General features: G+C 44.6%; 1 protein-coding gene and 1 pseudogene across 1 annotated transcript; both read right to left on the bottom strand.

Annotated features, from left to right (window-relative positions):
* Positions 1-11,078: 11,078 nt before the first annotated feature.
* On the bottom strand, positions 11,079-12,864 carry LOC102423166 (annotated as a pseudogene).
* A 2,352-nt stretch (positions 12,865-15,216) lies between these two features.
* On the bottom strand, positions 15,217-18,685 carry LOC106695275 (gastrula zinc finger protein XlCGF26.1-like). The gene is made up of 2 exons (XM_014449073.2): positions 18,565-18,685; positions 15,217-16,876 (listed from the first exon to the last, which is right to left on the bottom strand). The coding sequence occupies exons 1-2, from the start codon at positions 18,683-18,685 to the stop codon at positions 15,234-15,236; spliced, it is 1,764 nt and encodes a 587-aa protein (XP_014304559.1). The 3' UTR covers positions 15,217-15,233.
* Between the last annotated feature and the right edge of the window lie 1,543 nt (positions 18,686-20,228).

Raw genomic sequence — 20,228 nt, 5'->3', positions numbered from 1 at the left:
AAGAAAAGCCCAGAGTGAGCAGAAGGAAGGAGATAATAAAGATTAGAGCAGAAATAAATGACATAGAGACCAAAAAGACAATACAGAAAATCAATGAAACCAAGAGCTGGTTCTTTGAAAGGATAAACAAGATTGACAAACCCCTAGCCAAGTTCACCAAGAAGCAAAGAGAGAGGACCCAAATAAACAAAATCAGAAATGATAGAGGCGAAATAACAACAGACCCCACAGAAATACAAATGATTGTTAAAAAATACTATAGACAGCTCTACTCCAACAAACTAGACAACTTTGAGGAAATGGACAAATTCCTAGAAAAATACAACATTACAAAACTCAATCAGGAAGAATCTAAAAATCTCAATAGGCCAATAACTATGGAGGAAATTGAAGCAGTCGTCAAAAAGCTTCCAGCAAACAAAAGCCCAGGACCAGACGGCTTCTCAGGGGAGTTTTACCAAACATTCAAGGAAGAACTAAAACCTACCCTCCTCAGACTACTAGAAAAAATTCAAGAGGAAGGAACACTTCCAAGCTCATTCTATGAAGCCAGGACCACCCTAATACCAAAACCAGGTAAAGACACACAATGAAAGAGAATTACAGGACAATATCCCTCATGAACATAGATGCCAAAATCCTCAACAAAATCTTAGCAAATCGGATCCAGCAGTACATCAGGAAGATCATACACCATGACCAAGTAGGATTTATCCCAGGGATGCAAGGATGGTACAATATCCGCAAATCAATAAATGTGATACATCACATAAACAAATTGAAAGAAAAAACCACATAGTCATATCAATTGATGCAGAAAAAGCATTTGACAAAATCCATTTTTGATAAAAACTCTCAGCAAGGTGGGAATAGAAGGATCATACCTCAACATAATAAAAGCCATATATGACAGGCCCAAAGCCAACATCATACTCAATGCACAAAAACTAACACCATTTCCCCTAAGAACAGGAACAAGACAGGGATGCCCACTCTCACCACTCCTGTTCAACAAAGTACTGGAAGTATTAGCCATTGCAATAAGACAAGAAGAAGAAATAAAAGGCATCCAAATTGGAAAAGAGGAAGTAAAACTGTCCTTATTTGCAAACGACATGATATTATACATACAAAACCCTAGAAACTCCATAAAAAAACTACTAGACTTAATACATGAATTTGGCAATGTAGCAGGATACCGAATTAATGCCAAGAAATCTATGGCATTTCTATACGCCAATAGTGAACTTTCAGAAAGAGAGATTATAAAAACAATCCCATTTACCATCCCTCCAAAAAAAATTAAGCTACCTAGGAATAAGCTTAACTAAAGAGGTAAAAGACCTCTGCTCAGAAAACTACAGGACGTTGAAAAAAGAGATAGAGAAAGACATAAAGAGATGGAAGAACATACCGTGTTCATGGATTGGTAGAATCAACATTATTAAAATGTCCATACTACCCAAAGCAATCTATAAATTCAATGCACTTCCCATTAAAATACCAAGGCATACTTCACAGACCTAGAACAATCTCTCCAAAAATTCATCTGGAATAAAAAAAGACCCCGAATAGCTGCAGCAATCCTGAGAAAGAACAAAGTAGGTGGGATCTCAATACCAGATATCAATATGTATTACAAAGCCACTGTTCTCAAAACTGCCTGGTACTGGCACAAGAACAGACATATACATCAACGGAATAGAATAGAGCGCCCAGAAATTGGCCTGAACCAATATGTTCAATTAATATTTGACAAAAGAGGCAAGAACATACAATGGAGCCAAGATAATCTCTTCAATAAATGGTGTTGGGAAAATTGGACAGATATATGCAAGAAAATGAAACTAGACCACCAACTTATACCATACACCAAAATAAACTCAAAATGGATAAAGGACTTAAATGTAACACGGGAAACCATAAAAATTCTAAAAGAATCCAAAGGCAACAAAAACTCAGACATATGCCGAAGCAATTTCTTCACTGATACAGCTCCTAGGGCACTTGAAACTAAAGAGAAAATGAACAAATGGGACTACATAAAAATAAAAAGCTTATGCACAGCAAAAGAAACCATCAATAAAACAACAAGAAAACCCACTGCGAGGGAAAACATATTTGCCAACATTATATCTTATAAGGGCCTAATCTCCAACATTTATAGGGAACACATAAAAATTTACAAAAGGAAGATAAACAATCCAATCAAAAAATGGGCAAAGGATCTAAATAGACACCTTTCAAAAGAGGACATTCAGAAAGCCAAGAGACATATGAAAACATGCTCAATGTCACTAATCATCTGAGAGATGCAAATCAAAACAACAATGAGGTACCATCTCACACCTGTCAGACTGGCTATCATCATCAAATCAACAAACGACAAGTGCTGGAGAGGATGTAGAGAAAAAGGAACACTTGTGCACTGCTGGTGGGATTGCAGACTGGTGCAGCCACTATGGAAGACAGTATGGAGTTTCCTCAAAAAGCTGGAAATGGAAATCCCATTTGTCCCTGTGACCCCACTTCTAGGAATATATCCCAAGAAACCAGAAACACGAATCAGAAAGGATATATGCACCCATAGGTTCATAGCAGCACAATTCACCATAGCTAAGATCTGGAAACAGCCTAAGTGCCCATCAGTAGATGAATGGATTAGAAAACCGTGGTACATCTACACGATGGAATACTATGCTGCTGTAAAAAGAAGGAACTCTTACCATTTGCAACAGCATGGATGGAACTGGAGAGCATTATGCTAAGTGAAATAGCCAGTCAATGAAGGAAAAATACCACATGATCTCACTCATTCATGGATAATAAAGACCTTTATAAACTTATGAACAAAAATAGATACAGAGGCAGAGCTGCCTCAAACAGACTGTCAAACTGCAGCGGAAAGGCCGGGGAGGTTAGGGAGGCAGAAGGGGGGTGGGTAAGAGATCAACTGAAGGACTTATATGCATGCATATACTCATAACCAATGTACATAAGACACTGGGGGTAGAGGAGGCCAGGGGATTGTCAAGGGCGGGGGAAAAAGGAGACATATGTAATACTCTTTGTAATACTTTAAGGAATAAAAATAAATAAATAAAAATAAAAAGTTTGAGGACCCGTGGTTTACAGGTTCTGGGAGGTACTCCCACATTGCCAAAATCAGGGAGCACATCATACAACTGTAGACCTGAACTTTGGATTCTGAGCTTAGTGTCTTTTAAAGGTTCCCAGGCCCAGGGGCTGGAAGAGTGGCAGGACAGTCCTAAACTCCACTATCTCAGAGGCCATAAGAGTGTGAGGCCCTGATTAAGCTCCTAAATCAGTACCCCTAAGCGATTCTTCATTTGCAGCAATCTGTGGAAACTAAAGTTCTGTTGAGAACTTGGCAACCACCACCAGGATTCATGGGCTCTGCCTATTAGTATCTTTCCCCAGCCCCTGGAGATGACCGCATTATGTCAGGGCCTCAGTCCTAAGGGCACAATCTTGCCTAGTTGGCTATCTTTCAAGGGACTTCTGCTTCCTGTCCCCACCTGGGATCCTCTCCCTTCTAGTTTCATTCCCAGCAGTTGGGAAGAGTTTAAAACCCTATTTCAGACAACGTCCCTCTTTTATTCTCCACCATCGATGGCCCTAGGATCCTGAAAATTAAACTGAAACTTCTCACCAAATACTTTGCCTCCTCTTCTCTGTTGCCTTTAGATACAAAACAAGCCCAGGATTCCCGAGTTCTTCCAGCTCAGCCCCACCAACCAAAATCTTACAGGGTGGCATTGCAGCCTGTCACCCTCTTTCACACATCACACCATGTATCACCCACAAGTGACTCACTGTTCTGGACCAGTGACCTGGGTTTCAGGATCTGACAGGTACCAGCACCCAAGGATGGAGGGTAAATGGAGTGAGGCTGAGTAGAAGTCTTCAAGCAAAACGGTGTCTGGGAGGCACATAGGTCTCAATGCTGACTGTTGCTGCTCAACGAGCTTCAGACAAACCACTGCACCATGGGGACAGTGCCTCTGAAGCCTGGTCCTAGTTGTGACCCAGCGCTGGAGCCTATAGGTTAACAGAACGAAAAGGTCAAAGTGAGCACCTGGAAGCAACACCCAAACCCATCAGCACTGGATAAGACCCCTGGCCTGGGCTTTCATTGGCTAAATGCAGCCATAATTCGGTGCAGTGCACTTTGGGTAACTTACTTTTTCAGGCCCAATGGGTGGAATTAAGATCTCAATCACTGACTGATCATTGCAAATACTGGTGTTGGGGACCCCCGGTGGTGCTGGAAAATGACAAATTTAGGATTTTGGGGCTGGTCACAGGTTGCATGGAAGTGTTGTCTGCAACTGATCTCTTGTTTTGAGATGTAATTTTAGATTTCATGAAGTTCAGCATGCTCCCTGAGGTGAAAAATATTATTTCAATATTCCCAAAGACCACAAATCTAAATGGATATATTGTTTTTAAGTTTTTTTATTTGATTTTTATAGAGAGAATGAAGGAAAGGAAAAGAGAAAAGCACTGATTGGTGCCTCCTGCATGACCCCCACCCACTAGGCTTACACCCAGAAAACTTGGCTTGTGCCTCACAAGGAATCTAACTGGTAACCTTTCTGTGCATGGGACTACACTCAACCAATAGACCCACTGTGGCCATCAGATATTTTATTTTTATCAAAACATCCTATTAATAATAGAAAAATCAAGATAGGAGAAAATGTACATAATCCTCTCCTAGTTGTTTAAAAACAAAATTTTAAAGGGTTCATGCCAACAAGTTGACATTTCCTACATTGTCTGCATGTTTTCAGTCATTACACATTGTGAAACTATGGAGCTAAGAGTTACTGAATGTTCACTACACGTGCCAAGCCCTGGATTCAATGCTTTACATGAACTATTTCAACATAAATTGCATGATTATAGATTTAATAAAAGGCAGGGCTGGAAGACAAACCCATGTGTCTCTAACAACAGAGTTCTGGCTTCTACTGTTAGGCTGTGTAACTATTAGGATTCGCTAGATGTTATTATAAATTACAAACAGACCCAAAGATTTATTGGTTTTTATATTAAAGAAGGTATCTTTCTTGTTCATGCCACACAATCTCCCTGATTCTCCTGGGACTTGTATAAAGAGAAGCCACCATATACATACCTCCTGGATATATCAGAGATGTACAGAGATGGTGGCAAGTCTCATTGCTTCCAGACTTTTCTGTTAGCAGTGACAGGCTTCACACTCAGCACATTTCATTGGTCAAAGCACTTAACAGGGCTGCAGCAAATTCAGGTGGTCAGGAGGGAAGTCTGACATACTTGATGGCCACATTCATAAGACTACATGGGGCCAGCCTCTATTGGGGCTGTGTATGGTCGAAGAAGAGCAGTGAAGATTGGTAGGAAGTGACAGTGGAAATTAGTTCAGATGGTTCACTTTCCCCTCATCCAGGTGCATTTTGTCCCAGAGCTGCCCACAACCACCACTGTCTAGATTCAAAGGAGTGAACTTCAATAAGAGGAATTTGGTCAGAAGTCATTGGCCATGAACTCAGAGCCCACTTCTGAGTGTGACCTTTAATAAATCCCCGGCTGCCTCGGTTCCCCCACTATGTTCGTGGTGAAGATCCACATGTTAAGAATGTTTATTGGAAGGTACAGGACTGCAAGCATTCCAGCATCCATGTTCTTTGAAATTAATATCAGTCACTACTCTGTCTCCGAGTCTTTATCATTTGCATATCTCAGGTGAGGGCTCCATCAGGTGGGGCTGAATGTAAAAATGCTGACATTAACATCAATGTTGGTCCTAGGTTCCCATTCATTTGTGCCTGAACCTGTGCTAAATGTGGTCCCTCCATTGTTCTCTTCATCTCCATTGGAGGGAGCACTGGGCCTAATTTTCCGTCCTTGTCTCAACGTTCCTGAGTGTCCAAGCTCACCCAGTAAATGATGAGAGTCCAGAGGTCATAAAGTGATGCTCCAAGCAACCCCAGGCACATTCCTTATTAGGTGTCAGCATAGCTTACAAATGGGCAAGGGATTGACCTTCTCTTCAGGGACCAGGAGGACCACCCGGGTATGCCAGCCTTCTCCAGGGTTATCCAGTTCCTCATTCCTAAGGGGGAATTAGGGTCCTAGGATTCTTCACCCTCAGCTTTCCCCCATATGCACCCATCCAGTGGTTCCTTTTCAGGGATTCAGTATCTTCCAGATCCTCCTCAAAGGCTTAGAGTCCACCAAAAACAGTGCCTCCACACTCTATTCTTCAATTCTGCCACCAGTCTTTCCCAATTCTCCAACTTCTCTCAGCCTGCAGTCCTGCAGTTCTATGACCCTTCACTTCATCCATCCATGAACCTGAGATGGGACCCAAAGGGGTATAACAGTGGCTTGGAAGAGAAGGGGCTCAGCCTGGGGAGCAGAGAAGAACATATTGTCCTCTAAATCACCCCTGTGGAGATTGCCTATGCATTTGTCTGTTGCTGGGGTGCACACATACAATCTCACGGGGAACATGCAGACATCATAAGCACACAAATGCCCGGGTACAGAACACCCCCAGGCAAAGATGGGCTCGCAGGTTCAGGGCTTGTGGCCAGGCTCACACAGATCCAGACTACAGACTCGGACATCACTTTGAGGGGAATACACAAATACACACAGATAAGAACACATGGGAACAAGACAGCATCACGATGCACACTCACAAACACAATGGACACACACAGGCACACACCTGAAGGGACATATGTGGACACAGTAGACAGACACAAAGAAAATAAAAAACACAGATACAATCAGGAACACTCAAAGGGGCAGCAAGTCACACATATAACCAACACTGATAAGCAAAGCAACACTCCCCTTAATGCTGACACAAACTAATACACTGTTTTAAAGGAAACATTAAGAACTGAGGTGCTGTCTTGATGAGGTAGTACAGTGGGTTGGAGAATCATCTCATAATGCACCTCCCCCCCCACCACACACACAATAGATTGTGGATTTGATCCTTGGTTGGGGCATGAAAGGCAATTGATCCATGTTCCTCTTCCATTAATGTTTATTTATTTCTCTCCCTGTTTCTCTTTATTATTTATCTAAAATCAATAAACATATCCTCAGCTGAGGATTAAAAAAGAAAAATGTAATAATTAAGGTATTGAATTTCAAGAACATAGCATTAAATCCAGAGCAATCTCTCTAGAACAGTTATCAGAGAATCATTTGAATGCAGTCAATGTGTCTTCTTTTACCTGGGAGGCTAACAGAATCACTATCGCTGATCTCAGAAAAACCCCACATAATTCGTGTCATAGTCATGATCCCCTCCTTGCTTTCATTTAACCACTAAAATATGATGGTTTCTGAATAAAGTCATCCCTTCATTTCCATAACTTAGGTTAGACTTTGAGTGATAAAAATTAACTTATCTTAGTAGTAGCTGTTTCTCAGGGATTCCAACATAACTTTAGGCACTGGAGTGAGGAGAGCCAGTTCTCCCTCCAGGTCCCATGTGGCCATGCACTCCCTGTAGATAACTAGAACCTAGAGGTGCAGGAGTGATGCTATGAGTAGACCCAGACACCGTCCTCTATTAGTTTTCAGCTTAGCTTTCACATGGGCAAGGGACACCCTCTCCAGGGATGTCCAGTTCCTCATTATTAGTGGGGACTTAGGAGCCTAGAAGTCTTCCCCTCAGCTTTCCCCCACATGCACCCATCTTCACATTCCTTTCCAAGGATCCTGGATCACCCAGCTGCTGCAAGAAGGCAAAGTCTTCCACAAACATTTCCAATCCACGCTCCATACCTCCTGTCTGTCATCACAGTCTGCCCCAATTCCCCACCTTGCTACAGCCTGAGGTTCTATGAACTGGCCCTGTGCTTAATTCATACCTGAGATGGGACCTCCAGAGGGACACCAGATGCCTGGATGAGCAGGAAAATAAGGGCTCAACTGGTGGTGGGGAAGAATACCAGGTAGTCCTCTACATCACCTCTCCGGAGATTCACTATGACTTGTTAGTGGTTGGGGTGCACAGACTCAGAGAAATATACAGATAACACGAGCACAGAAACATGCAGGTAGAGAACACCCCCAGCCTCTTCTGGGCACTCAGGTGCCGGACTTAGGTCCAGGCTCACATAGACCCACACTGTAGACATAGGCAATACCTTGAGGGGAACACACACACACACACGGTCCAGCCCCAGCGGGTCCAGGGATCCCCAAAGGTGTGGACGGAGTCGGCGAAGAATGAATGACATGGAAACTGGGTTCAGTTCATCAGCATAGCGAGGTTCTCCCTCCAGGATCTCCAGCGAAGTTCTGGCTAGGATCCCCAGCAAGTTCTGGTGCCATGTTCTCTCGCTAGGTTCTCCAGCCAGGTTCTCCAGGTTCTCCAGCCAGGTTCAGTCACCAGGTTCTTTAGCCAGGTTCTATCCAGGTTCTCCGGCCATGTTCTGTCTAGGTTCTCCAGTGAAGTTCTGTAGCCAGGTTCTGTCCAGGATCTTTTGCCATGTTCTCTGGCTAGGTTCTGGTTAGGATCTGATGATGATGTGATGAGGATCTGATGAGGATCTGATGTTTATTGTCTTGTTACATCCATATTTATACCAGCCGATTTTAATCCTATCAATTTCTATTACAAAGGTTAGGGCGTTTCTTATCTCCATTCCAGGGAGTAAAGATTATGTAGCTTAACTACCCGCCTGGCACTTAATTAAGGGGTTGTATCCCCTCCCTAACCTCAGGGAAAAATCCCCACCTGGGGAAACAACCTTTCTCGGAGAGGTGACCTTGGTTAAAACACATGGCGCTAAAGGGAGCAAACATATTAAGAACAGTATGCTATATACGCCAGGTCCATTGAAACATATGCTGTGCAGATGTTTCTTTCCTGCAGCAACTGTGTCAAGCAGCAAGGATGGACCAGCTTCTGGCACACACACACACACACAAACACACACACACACACACAGAAACAAACAATTGGGGCCACCCAGACAGTGCCACAGGACACACACACAATGGACACACACACAATGGACACACCCCCATATGCTGGCAGGAATCCCTAAAACCAAATCTGTCCAGGGGCACAACCTCACACCCCATGGTATATTGTCCCTCAGAGTCCAGGCTCCATCACCTCACTCCAGGTGCAAGGGTCTGCTCGGCAAAGGCCAAACTTATGGAGCAGGGAGACCACCTGGAATGCATCCCCCCAATGTGGTATCATGTTGAGACCAAGCCTCTCCTTCAGGAAATGCTTGTACTTCAGAATGGTCTCACCATTAAAAACACATAGCACCATTTTCTGGAGAATCCATGCTACCTCCAGGACTGGTTGGGCAGTGGTATTTTTAATGAAATGAAAATGGAAAATTACCCAGAAATGCAAAAATAGAGATTCAAACAATGCCCGTGGAGCTTAGGAGAGTGTATGGGCTGCTCAGAGGTACGTGAACTTATTTGAGGTCCTCAAGTATTAGGAACTACTCCAGAATGCCTGGGAGGGATCTGGGCTCCTCAACCACCTGAATCCAAAATAGCTCAGTCTCAACCCCTGGCTGGAAGGTGCTGAGACCACAAAGCCCATGTCCAGGCCCAGAGCTTTTCCCAGCCCCTTAGTGTTTAGTCTCAGGGAGCTCAGATGTCAAAATTACTTGTGGGTGACTCTTCAGCTTAGCCCCAGTTCCCCACCCTCCACACTGACAGGAGGGCCCCTCCCCTCCTGTCCTCTCCCTCACTGTGTGCTCTGCCCTCATGAGAACCCTTATGGCTGGTTCACCACAGGGTCCTTGCCTGGTTTGTGATGGTGTTCGCATGCGTTGACTTGTTTGGTGAAAAAACACACAAATATATTGCTCAGAGAAAAAGAGAGAGAAGAATAGGGAGAGGGAAACACCCATTTTGTGTTCCACTAATTTTATACATTGTTTGATTCTGGTTTTTTTAAAATATATTTTATTGATTTTTTACAGAGAGAAAGGGAGAACGATAGAGAGAAACATCGATCAGCTGCCTCCTGCACACCTCCTACTGGGGATGTGCCCGCAACCAAGGTACATGCCCTTGACCAGAATCGAACCTGGACCCTGCAGTCCACAGGCTGACGCTCTATCCACTGAGCCAAACCAGTTAGGGCATGATTCTTTTTTTAATATAAGCTTTATTTTAAATTTAAAGAAAAACTGAAAACGAGTATTTTTTACAAATTATACCAACACTGAAAACGTAATTTGGGAATGTTGAACATTAGTTCTCAATTCAAAATAATGACATGTCTTGGTGTTGGCTAATGTAAAGTTTATTTAAACCTAGTACTTTTATATAAGCTTAACCATTTCATCCTTCCTAAAATTCAGTGATTATGATTCAACTTTAGAAGGTTAAAGCAGTCTTCTATGTAAAACCCCATATACCTTTTTGAAATACAATATATTTACACCAGCGAGGAAATGATAAAAACCTGTAAAAACCACATGGGACTTGCCAAAAAGGCTGCCTACATACAGAGGGAGCATTTCGCCTCAGCACACACACGTGATCGAACAGACTCCCTCACATTCTCTTACACAGCAACCTGCGTGGTTATAAATGCCGCTCTAGCATGTATGAACTGAAAATAACATGTTTTAAAAGGTCCTTGAAGACACAGGGGAGTGGAATGAGCCCGCGCTGAGAGCAGCGCTGCCAGCCCAGCTGGCTCTGCTCCTGGGGAAGCAGGCCCCGCCCCGTGGGAACAGGGCCCACCCCAGGGAAGCAGGCCCCACCCCAGGGAAGCAGGCCCTGCCCTCAGAAAGCTGGCAGAGGCGGACCCAGAAAGACTGATGGTCTTGCCAAAACCGGTTTGGCTCAGTGGATAGAGCATCGGGCTGCGGACTGAAGGGTCCCAGGTTCGATTCCGGTCAAGGGCATGTACTTGGGTTGCGGGCACATCCCCAGTGGGAGATGTGCAGGAGGCAGCTGATCGATGTTTCTCTCTCATCGATGTTTCTAACTCTCTATCTCTCTCCCTTCCTCTCTGTAAAAAATCAATAAAATATATTAAAAAAAAAAAGACTGATGGTCTTTTTGATGATCTCCAAGGCCTCCTGGACCTCGTCCTCCTTGATGACCAGAGGAGGTGGAATCTGATGATGTCGCCATGGGTAGGCTTGGCCAGAAGTCCATTATCTCGAAGGCGCAGGCGCACCTTCCAAGCATCGGAATCTTTGGTTTCCCAGGTGACGGTGGCATCCAGCAGCCCCTTCCCACGCACTGCGGTCACGATATCCCAGGGCAGCTTCCTGAGCTCATTCTCTTCTTCCAAAACTTCGCAGGCAGCGTTGGCCCCGCGGCTGTCCAGGGGATTGCCCCTGTACGTGGAGCCGCGCTCCCCAGGCTGGATGGTCAGCATGATCTCGTGGTCACACAGCACCGCCCACACGGGGTACAGGCCACCGGAAAGGGCCTTGCCCAGGAGGACGGGGTCAGGCCTGACGTTTGCATGGCCGACCGCCAGCCATCGACCAGTCCTGGCCAGTCCTGTCTGGGTCTCATCCAATAAACAGGACTGGGTGCCTGGCACAGAGCTCGGGCACACACCTCAGGCAGCCTGGGTCGGGACAATGACGCCCGCCTCACCCTGAATGGGTTCGACCATGAACACAACAACGTTTGGATCCTGAAGAGCACGCTCAAGAGCAGGTAGGTCGTTGTAGGGAATGATCTCGAACCCCGGCATGAAGGGGCCAAAGCTGTCGTCGCTGCTGGGGACCGTGGAGCTGGAGATGGCACACAGAGTCCTGCCCCAAAAGTTTCCAGCTGCGAAGACGATCTTGGCTTTGTCCTTGGGGATGCCCTTCACGGTGCAGCCCAACTGCCGCGCAAGCTTGCAAGCAGTCTCCCCGGCCTCCACCCTGTCTGTGCTCATGGGGAGAACCTGGTGGTAGTTGAAGAGCTTCGTGACGTTCTCCTCGTCTTCGCCCGGCACGTTGTTGTAGGAGGCCCGCGAGGTCGGTGTCAGCTTCCCCGCCTGGCTCTTCAGGGCATCCACAATCTTGGGGTGGCAATGCCCTTGGTTGACGGCGCTGTGCACACTCAGAAAACCAAAGCATTTCCTGCCTTCCGCATCCCACAGGGAAATACCTGTCCCTCTCTCCAGGGTGACCAGTAAGAGGTGGTAAAGAGCGTCCCAATATTCACGCAAGATTTGAATTTTGCGTGAGCATTAGCAACGACAAAAATAAAAGCCCAATTTTACTTGGTTTATTGAATCAGATTTTAATATTTGTTACCCTGTGATTTCAATCTCTTCAATTTGATAAGCATTACCAAGTACCAATTATGGCCCAGGAGCAGAGACAATGAAGACCACGGCTTTGCGTGTGTACCAGCAAAGCTGTGGAGGCCATTTACCCGTTGTGCTATTCCATACAAAAACCTATACTGTATACATTATGAATCAATAAAAAATTTACATTTTTTAATTATAAACCTGTGTTTTCTATCAAAATTACTTCTTGCGTGAATTTTGGGACACCCTTTAGTTGTGAGCGCCATACTTGGCTTCCCGTTCAAAAACGTCATCCGACCATAGAGGGCCTTGGACCATCTTCTTAGTCGCCACAGATGTAGCAGAAGTCACTGGCGTGTGGGCGCCCCGCCACAGTCTTATGACGAGCTAGCTTGGAAAGAATCGTGTCCGTGGAGCAAGAATTCCACTGACCAGCTACCCTTTCTCCTGCGGTTAAGATGGAAATGCAGATTGCTCAGCCTGGATCCACGGACGATCTGCTGGGTCCAATAATCCCTGGTGGCGCCTCTGGCTCCAGAACCAGCAGCTATGTCTTGGTGGCAGCACATTGTTTGATTCTTGCATGGAGCCTGACTGAGGATGGAACCCACAACCTTGGCACTACTGAGATGATGCTTTAATCAACTGAGCTCTCTGGCCAGGGAGAAACTTATCAGGGGTTTTTAGTAAAATAAGTCACTAATGTATCTGAGAATAGATACCAGAACCACTGGGATGAGAGATAGTTATGGAAGACGACAATTCTCAGTTCACGCATCCCGGAACCAGAGAGGAGGGAGCCCGATTCTGGGTTGTGTCACCTGACAACTGCCCTCTCATAATCCAGGACCCCTCAGCAGGTATTGGAGAGCTGGTTTCGGCCCAATTCCCTGCAGGCCAGGCCGCAGGACCTCACCTGCCAGAGGGATCCCACTCATTCCACAGATACCCTTGAAGCCAAGGTGCTGCCCCAGGTGGAGCCTAATAGGGAGGGACTGGGGGAGGTTGGCATTACGCTGTGTCAGACCCGTCTCAGCCAGTCCCACCCCACTTGTCACTTTCTAATTAATTTCCTTTCAATGTGCACAAGTCCATACACCCAGTCACTAGTAAAATAAAGTGATGTACTACTGAAATATCTTATGTCCATGTTCAATGCCATCATTTTCGCAGTTTGAATGTAGTTATGACATTTACACCAGGGAAATTTTCAACTACCACAAACCTAGACTTCAATGTATCATTAAATGCTTAAACTTAAAGAACACTGGTGGAGAATTAACAATGCAGATTAAATGTATAAGTGTATGGTACAAGTGGGCTATAAATCATACATAGGGTAAAAATTAAGAAAAACCATTTTGTTTATAGAATTCCAAAATCAAGAATGCCATATGGCCAAAAAATCAGTCGAGTCACTGAGGACTAAGTGAAATTCAAACATATGTCTTAGAGGCTGCACCGCCCTCCTATTGGTTAGAATAGAATAATAAATTAAGTTTAAAAGTAAACAAAAAATCCTGAGCATTTTAACAAAGATAAAGACAGTGAAAGAAATATATGAAGAAATCATCACCATCAAATATCTTTATGGAAATGAAGTTAAAACAAAAGCGAGTTAACAGTACACTCATTGATGGGGCTAGTACTTAAAGAGATTAACCTTTGCATGTGCTGGCAGAGTTGCATAGAATTTCTAGGTGGGTGGGAAGGCAAACTGATTGACCATTTGAGGTCACAGTTCCATATATGTTGAAATGTACCACATTCACTGACAGTGGAACAGTTTAATAAGACATACATTTGTAGAAAGAATGGAATACAATATTCTGAGCTGTTTTATTTTTAAAACCCCAAACGTAGAAATAACTGAAATTATAGGCAGCTCAATAGTAAAAGTGGTTATCCATAGAATACAATATTTTCTAGAAATAAAAAATTATTTATATAAACGTTAGTGTTAAATCTCAAACATCTGTATAGCATGAAGGAAGCCAGTGTTTGTTAAAGAGAATTCACCTTATAGTGCCAATAAATTTATGAAAAATATGAACTACTCTATTGTAAAGGAAGGTAAATCAATGTCTGCATGGAGGGTTGGGGAAGCAGAAATATTACAAAATGACTGGGGGTAAATACAGAGTGTGGCAAATTCAGGTTTAGAGTAGTTGGTGTTGAAAATAATGCACTAATAAATAACAACACAAATATAAAAACACCTTTAAAAAAAAAGATCATAAACCAGAGCAGAGGAGAGCACAGAGTTTGCAGGTTGGTGAATAAAAAACCCCCAAAATTTATCAAAGCATAATGTGAGTACCACTATGTCCCTGAAAGAGGTAGCACTGCTTAGCTGAGAACAGCTGCTCTGGATGAATCCTGGGTCAGGTCCATTTTCTAGTCATAGAGAAATGAATGAAGATACTGCCAAGAGCTTGGAGGAATCATAATTACCTCAATCAGAAGCGAGAACACAGAATACATTCCCCTGAGCACCCAGGGAATGTGACCGATGCACACTCCTCAGGTGAGGCAGGTGTTAGCTGTGAAATCTCTTTAGTGATAAACACTCACAGTGACATCATTTGGGTTGTAGGTCTGGACATGTTAGCAAGTACAACACAGATCCTTCAAGTCTCATTTGTACCTCAATTTTATGATGAATCTAGCAGAGTGTATGTTCTCATTAAAGGGGTTTACATTCATGTAAATGGGTACCATAGAGCCCCTTAAGTGTTCTTATTCTTAGTGAGAAAAATAAAACATTTCCTACACATTTACATCTTTTCTCCAGTGTGAAATTACAGGTTAGACCAGGTTATAGTTGTAGCTAAAAGGAATCCCACACTCACTACACTCACCAGTGTGAACTCTTGTCTTCACTGGGGATAGAGCTTTCACTAAAGGATTTCCCACATTAACTACACTCATATGGCTTTTATCGAGTGTGCACTCTGTGGTGCTTATTGAGGGCAGTCCTTTCACTGAAATGCTTCCCACACTCACTGCACTCATATGGCTTTTCTCCAGTGTGAACTCTGCGGTGATTAGTGAGGGTAGCCTTTTCTCTGAAATGTTTCCCACAATCGCTACACTCATATGGCTTTTCTCCAGTGTGAACTCGTTGGTGTATATTAAGGGCAGCCCTTTCACGGAAATGCTTCCCACATTCACTACACTCATATGGCTTTTCACCAGTGTGAACTCTGTGGTGTTTAGTGAGGTGAGACCTCTGACGAAAGGATATCCCACATTCACTACACTCATATGGCTTTTCTCCAGTGTGAACTCTATAGTGTTTAGTGAGTTCAGCCCTTTCAGTGAAATGCTTCCCACATTCACTACACTCATATGGCTTTTCTCCAGTGTGAACTCTGCGGTGTTTAGTGAGGGCAGCCTTTTCTCTGAAATGCTTCCCACATTCACTACACTCATATGGCTTTTCTCCAGTGTGAACTCTTTGGTGTATAGTGAGGTTATACATTTGACGAAAGGATATCCCACATTCACTGCACTCAAATGGCTTTTCTCCAGTGTGAACTCTGTGGTGTTTAGTGAGGACAGCCTTTTCTCTGAAATACTTCCCACATTCGCTACACTCATATGGCTTTTCTCCAGTGTGAACTCTTTGGTGCACAGTGAGGTGACACTTTTGACGAAAGGATATCCCACATTCACTGCACTCATATGGCTTTTCTCCAGTGTGAACACTGTGGTGTTTAGTGAGGGCAGCCTTTTCTCTGAAATGCTTCCCACATTCACTACACTCATATGGATTTTCTCCAGTGTGAACTCTTTGGTGTACAATGAGGCGACACTTTTGATGAAAGGATATCCCACATTCACTGCACTCATAAGGCTTTTCTCCAGTGTGAACTCTTTGGTGCACAGTGAGGCGACACTTTTGACGAAAGGATATCCCACATTCACTGCACTCATAAGGCTTTTCTCCAGTGTGAACTCTCCCATGTGGAGGGTGGTTAAACATTTGTCTACACACTTCCCCACATTTATTATACTCATAAATCATATCTCCAGAGCAGAGATCTTTCTGATAAGGAACTTTCTGTTTCTGGCTGTCAGCTCTTTCACATTCAACCCACTGGTGATGTCTTTTTCCACTGAGAAATTCCTGTGAAATCTCATTGTTACTGTGTGGCTCCATAGTGTTAAGAGTGGCCTGGTGCTGGAAAAGCCCTAACATGGCTGAGGAGTCTTCCCCAACCTCCATACTAGCTACAGGCATCCCAGATAAGTAGAAGCAGCAACAGGTCACAAGCGAGGGTCTCTCCATATCTTCTTTCCAGGGCTTCTCTCCACTGGCATCCTTCTGTTGCTGGTGAGGGTTTGCACTGGAACACAAGTCTCTCAAACATGCATCACTTAAGAACACATTCTTCTCAAAGTAAACCACTTGTAACTCACTCAGGTGCAAAATATCTTTTAATACTGAGAAGCACGGCTTACACAGATGGGTCCTCTGGGTGGCTGCAGCTGTCCTGGAAGCCCTGACCTGAGAATCTCCTACAGATACACTGTGCTGAGAATAGGCCTCCACATCATCCATCTTACGCCAAGGACCTGAAAACAGAGGAATGATGACGAAATGAATGTTGACTCTGGTGACAGCGGGAAGTCCCATTAAAAAAGTGGGTTGCACATAATACATTGGTTTCATGCAATTGGCTGAAAATAAAAGACCTGAAAGATGGATTAGTAAGAGGTCACTCTGAAGTTCTTGAGCACTGAAGATCACAAAACAAGGAAGACTTAAGCAGAAATAGAGCAAAAACAAGACAAGTACCACATGGAGGAGAAGTGGACTGTCCAGCTCATTCTGCTGCTAACAGCATTCAGTAGATCAGTGATGGCGAACCTATGACACGTGTGTCAAAGTTGACATGCAAACTCATTTTTTTGCTTGATTTTTCTTTGTTAAATGGCATTTAAATATATAAAATAAATATCAAAATATAAATCTTTGTTTTACTATGGTTGCAAATATCAGAAAAATTCTATTTGTGACATGGCACCAGAGTTAAGTTAGGGTTTTTCAAAATGCTGACACGCTAAGCTCAAAAGGTTTGCCATCACTGCAGCAGATCTATGCTGGTGACATGGGCAAGCTGTGCGGAAGGTTGGTTACATCTCATTCCAAGTAAAATTCAATAAACAAGTAGCTGCTATTTTAGGGGTATTTAAGCATGTACACTGAGTGGCCAGATTATTATGACCACCCCATCAGTACAAAGAAATGAATTAGTTATGCAAAGAATAATAATAATAATGATAATAAAACCTTGAGAGTATTTGCTTAGGAAGTTTTCAATATTGAGTATTTTCGAAGTGTCAATAAAGTGCTGACGGGGTGGTCATTATAATCTGGCCACTCAGTGTATGTGCTCCTTATAACGCTTGCATAGGTCCATGTTGTAGAATACTGCAGAAAGAGAAGTGCAAAGGAATAGGTGACGTAAAAAGGACACAAAGGCAAAGATATCCAAAGCTAGAAAGTCATTGATGAAATAAGAAGCCAGCAAAGTGTCAAATATGGAAAAGGAAATGTATAAATGAGGGGTGGCCACTGGAACTTGCACCAAACATCATTAGACAGGAGCAGGTTCCTGGTACAATCTGAACACCATCCTTATGTCCTACCTCCCCCGAGCTGCCACTCAGCCAGGCCAGGCTTCCCCTAGGAACATCCTGTACGTTCACCCTGCAGAAACCCAGGGTTCTCTCTGCACCTCCTTCTCTAGAAATATCTACAAACTAAATATTCCAAGTTTCAATGAAAGACGACAGAGGTGAGCAGCCATCACTTGCCCATAGCATTTGGCTTGCAATAGTATTCACAGAAGGTAATATTACAAACAACAATGGAAGGAGGGTCTTACAATAACAGCAACTGGTTCATGTATATAAAGAAGATACCTGGCACAGGCATTCACCAAGGTCCTTATCTACAGGAAAGGTGGAGAAGTAGAGGCCATGGGTGAGGAAGAGCAGGAGGGACCCATTAAACTGTCTGTAAGACTGCTGACACCCAGACACTTACTGCTGACACCCAGACACTTCCTGCAGTTCCTAAGGCAACTGTATTGAAGTTTGTGGAGTCTATTGCTCAGGGCAGCCACAGGCCATTTCACAAGACAGTGGGGGAAATGAGGAGAGCCCATGGTCTTGCTTTGAGAGAGACAGTGCTATGTCTGGAGAATAAATAAAGAGTGGGCATCACTTCAGGACACTAGGAGAGATGAAGGTCTTACCTACGAATGATACAAGTGAAAACACTTCCAGCATCACATCACAGTATAGACGTCTCTGAGCCTCATCAAGGATCTCCCACTCCTCCTGAGCGAATGCAATGGCCACGTCCTCAAAATTCATATCCTGTCATAATGAGGACAGTACATCCCATGATAAGATTCTCTCTTGAGATGCCAAGTTTGTCACACTCCCCACCTGGCACATCCATCTGCTTCCTCTACTCCCCACATCAGGGAAGACAGCAGGCCTTAGTCCCATCAAAGTCAATATCTCCTTATATTCCTACTAGAGGCCCGGTGCACAAAAATTTGTGCACTTGGGGGGGCCCTCAGCCCAGCCTCTTGCAGTCTGGGACCCCTCGGAAGATGTCCACCTGCTGGCTTAGGCCCACTCCCTGGTGGATCGGGTCCAAGCTGGTAGTCATACATTCCTCTGGCAGCCCGGCAGCCCTGGGGAAATGTCCACTTGCCAGCAGGGAGCAGCCCTAAGCTGCAGTCCGACATCCTTAGCCCTGCTGAGGAAGTGGCAGAGGCTCCCACCACCACCGCTGTACTGGCAGCCGTCAGCATGGCTTGTGGCTGAGGAGACCTCCCCCTGTGGGAGCGCACTGACCTCCAGGGGGCAGCTCCTGCACTGAACCTCTGCCCCCTGGTGGTCAGTGTGTGTCATAGTGACCAGTCATTCCTAGTTGTTCTGCTGTTAGGGCTGATGGCTGTTTGCAGCTGGTCATATCCCCTTCAGTGTGCGGGTCCCCACTGGGGTGCCTGGCCAGTCTGGGTAAGGGGCTGAGGGCTGTTTTCAGGCTGGCCAAGCCCCCTGGTGACGGAAGCTCCCAGCCTCTCCTTTTCTTTTCTTTTTTAATTCTGGGGTTTATGTACCTTCTATAATTGAAACTTTGTAGCTTTGAGAGGAGCTCAGAGCTGGCCAGGGTGGGCGAGAGGGAAGCCTGCTGGTCGCTCCAGCTCCATTGCCACGGCCAGCTGAAAGCAGGTATCTGGGGTTTATTTACCTTCTATAATTGAAACTTTGTTGCTTTGAGTGGAGCTCAGAGCCCACCGTGGCAAGCGGGAAACTTGGCTTCCTCCATCACTGGGGCAACCAAGCCTCCTGCTTGCTCCAGCTCCGTGGCTGCCAGCCGCCATCTTGTTTGGTTAATTTGCATATAGTCACTCTGGCTGACTGGTGGGCGTGGCTTAACCGTTTGAGTCCCAAGCAGTGCGATCGCACTGCTGAGATTTTATGTTGAGAAAACCCAGCACATTTCGAACATTGTGGACAGCTGATGGTGCGTTACCGATTGTCAAAGTCGTCGAAGTCCCGCGCTCAGGTTTACTGATGCAAATACATCACACAGCTCCTTTTAATTAATATCCGTTTGAGTCCCAAGCAGCGCGATCGACATAAAATAAAACAAGCGCTATCACGCTGTTTGGGTCTTTTCGTACTCATTTAGAGAAAGCGCGGTTGCGCTGTTTGGGATTCTTCGACAGTGTTTTTTCAATACCCCCTAGGACTCAAACGGTTAAGGTGTAGCGAAGGTACAGGCAATTTGCATGTCTGTCTTTTATTAGTGCAGATTGATGCTGTGTCTCTCACAACAATAAAGGCAGATGAGCAGTTATAATATACCTGTGCTTTGGGCCTCAAATGAGAGTCAGACTGC

Source organism: Myotis lucifugus, unplaced genomic scaffold (genome assembly GCF_000147115.1).
Source record: "Myotis lucifugus unplaced genomic scaffold, Myoluc2.0 scaffold_1011, whole genome shotgun sequence".
Taxonomy (NCBI): Eukaryota; Metazoa; Chordata; class Mammalia; order Chiroptera; family Vespertilionidae; genus Myotis; species Myotis lucifugus.
The sequence above is the reverse complement of the archived record's forward strand: the minus strand, read 5'-3'. Positions and strand labels throughout refer to the sequence as shown.

Bases quoted from the DNA above. Each gene is read 5' to 3' on its own strand.
- LOC106695275 (XM_014449073.2), bottom strand. From the start codon at position 18,685: ATGAATTTTGAGGACGTGGCCATTGCATTCGCTCAGGAGGAGTGGGAG. The intron at 16,877-18,564 runs GTAAGACCTTCA...CTCTGTTTTCAG, and splicing joins TTCACTTGTATCATTCGTAG to GTCCTTGGCGTAAGATGGAT.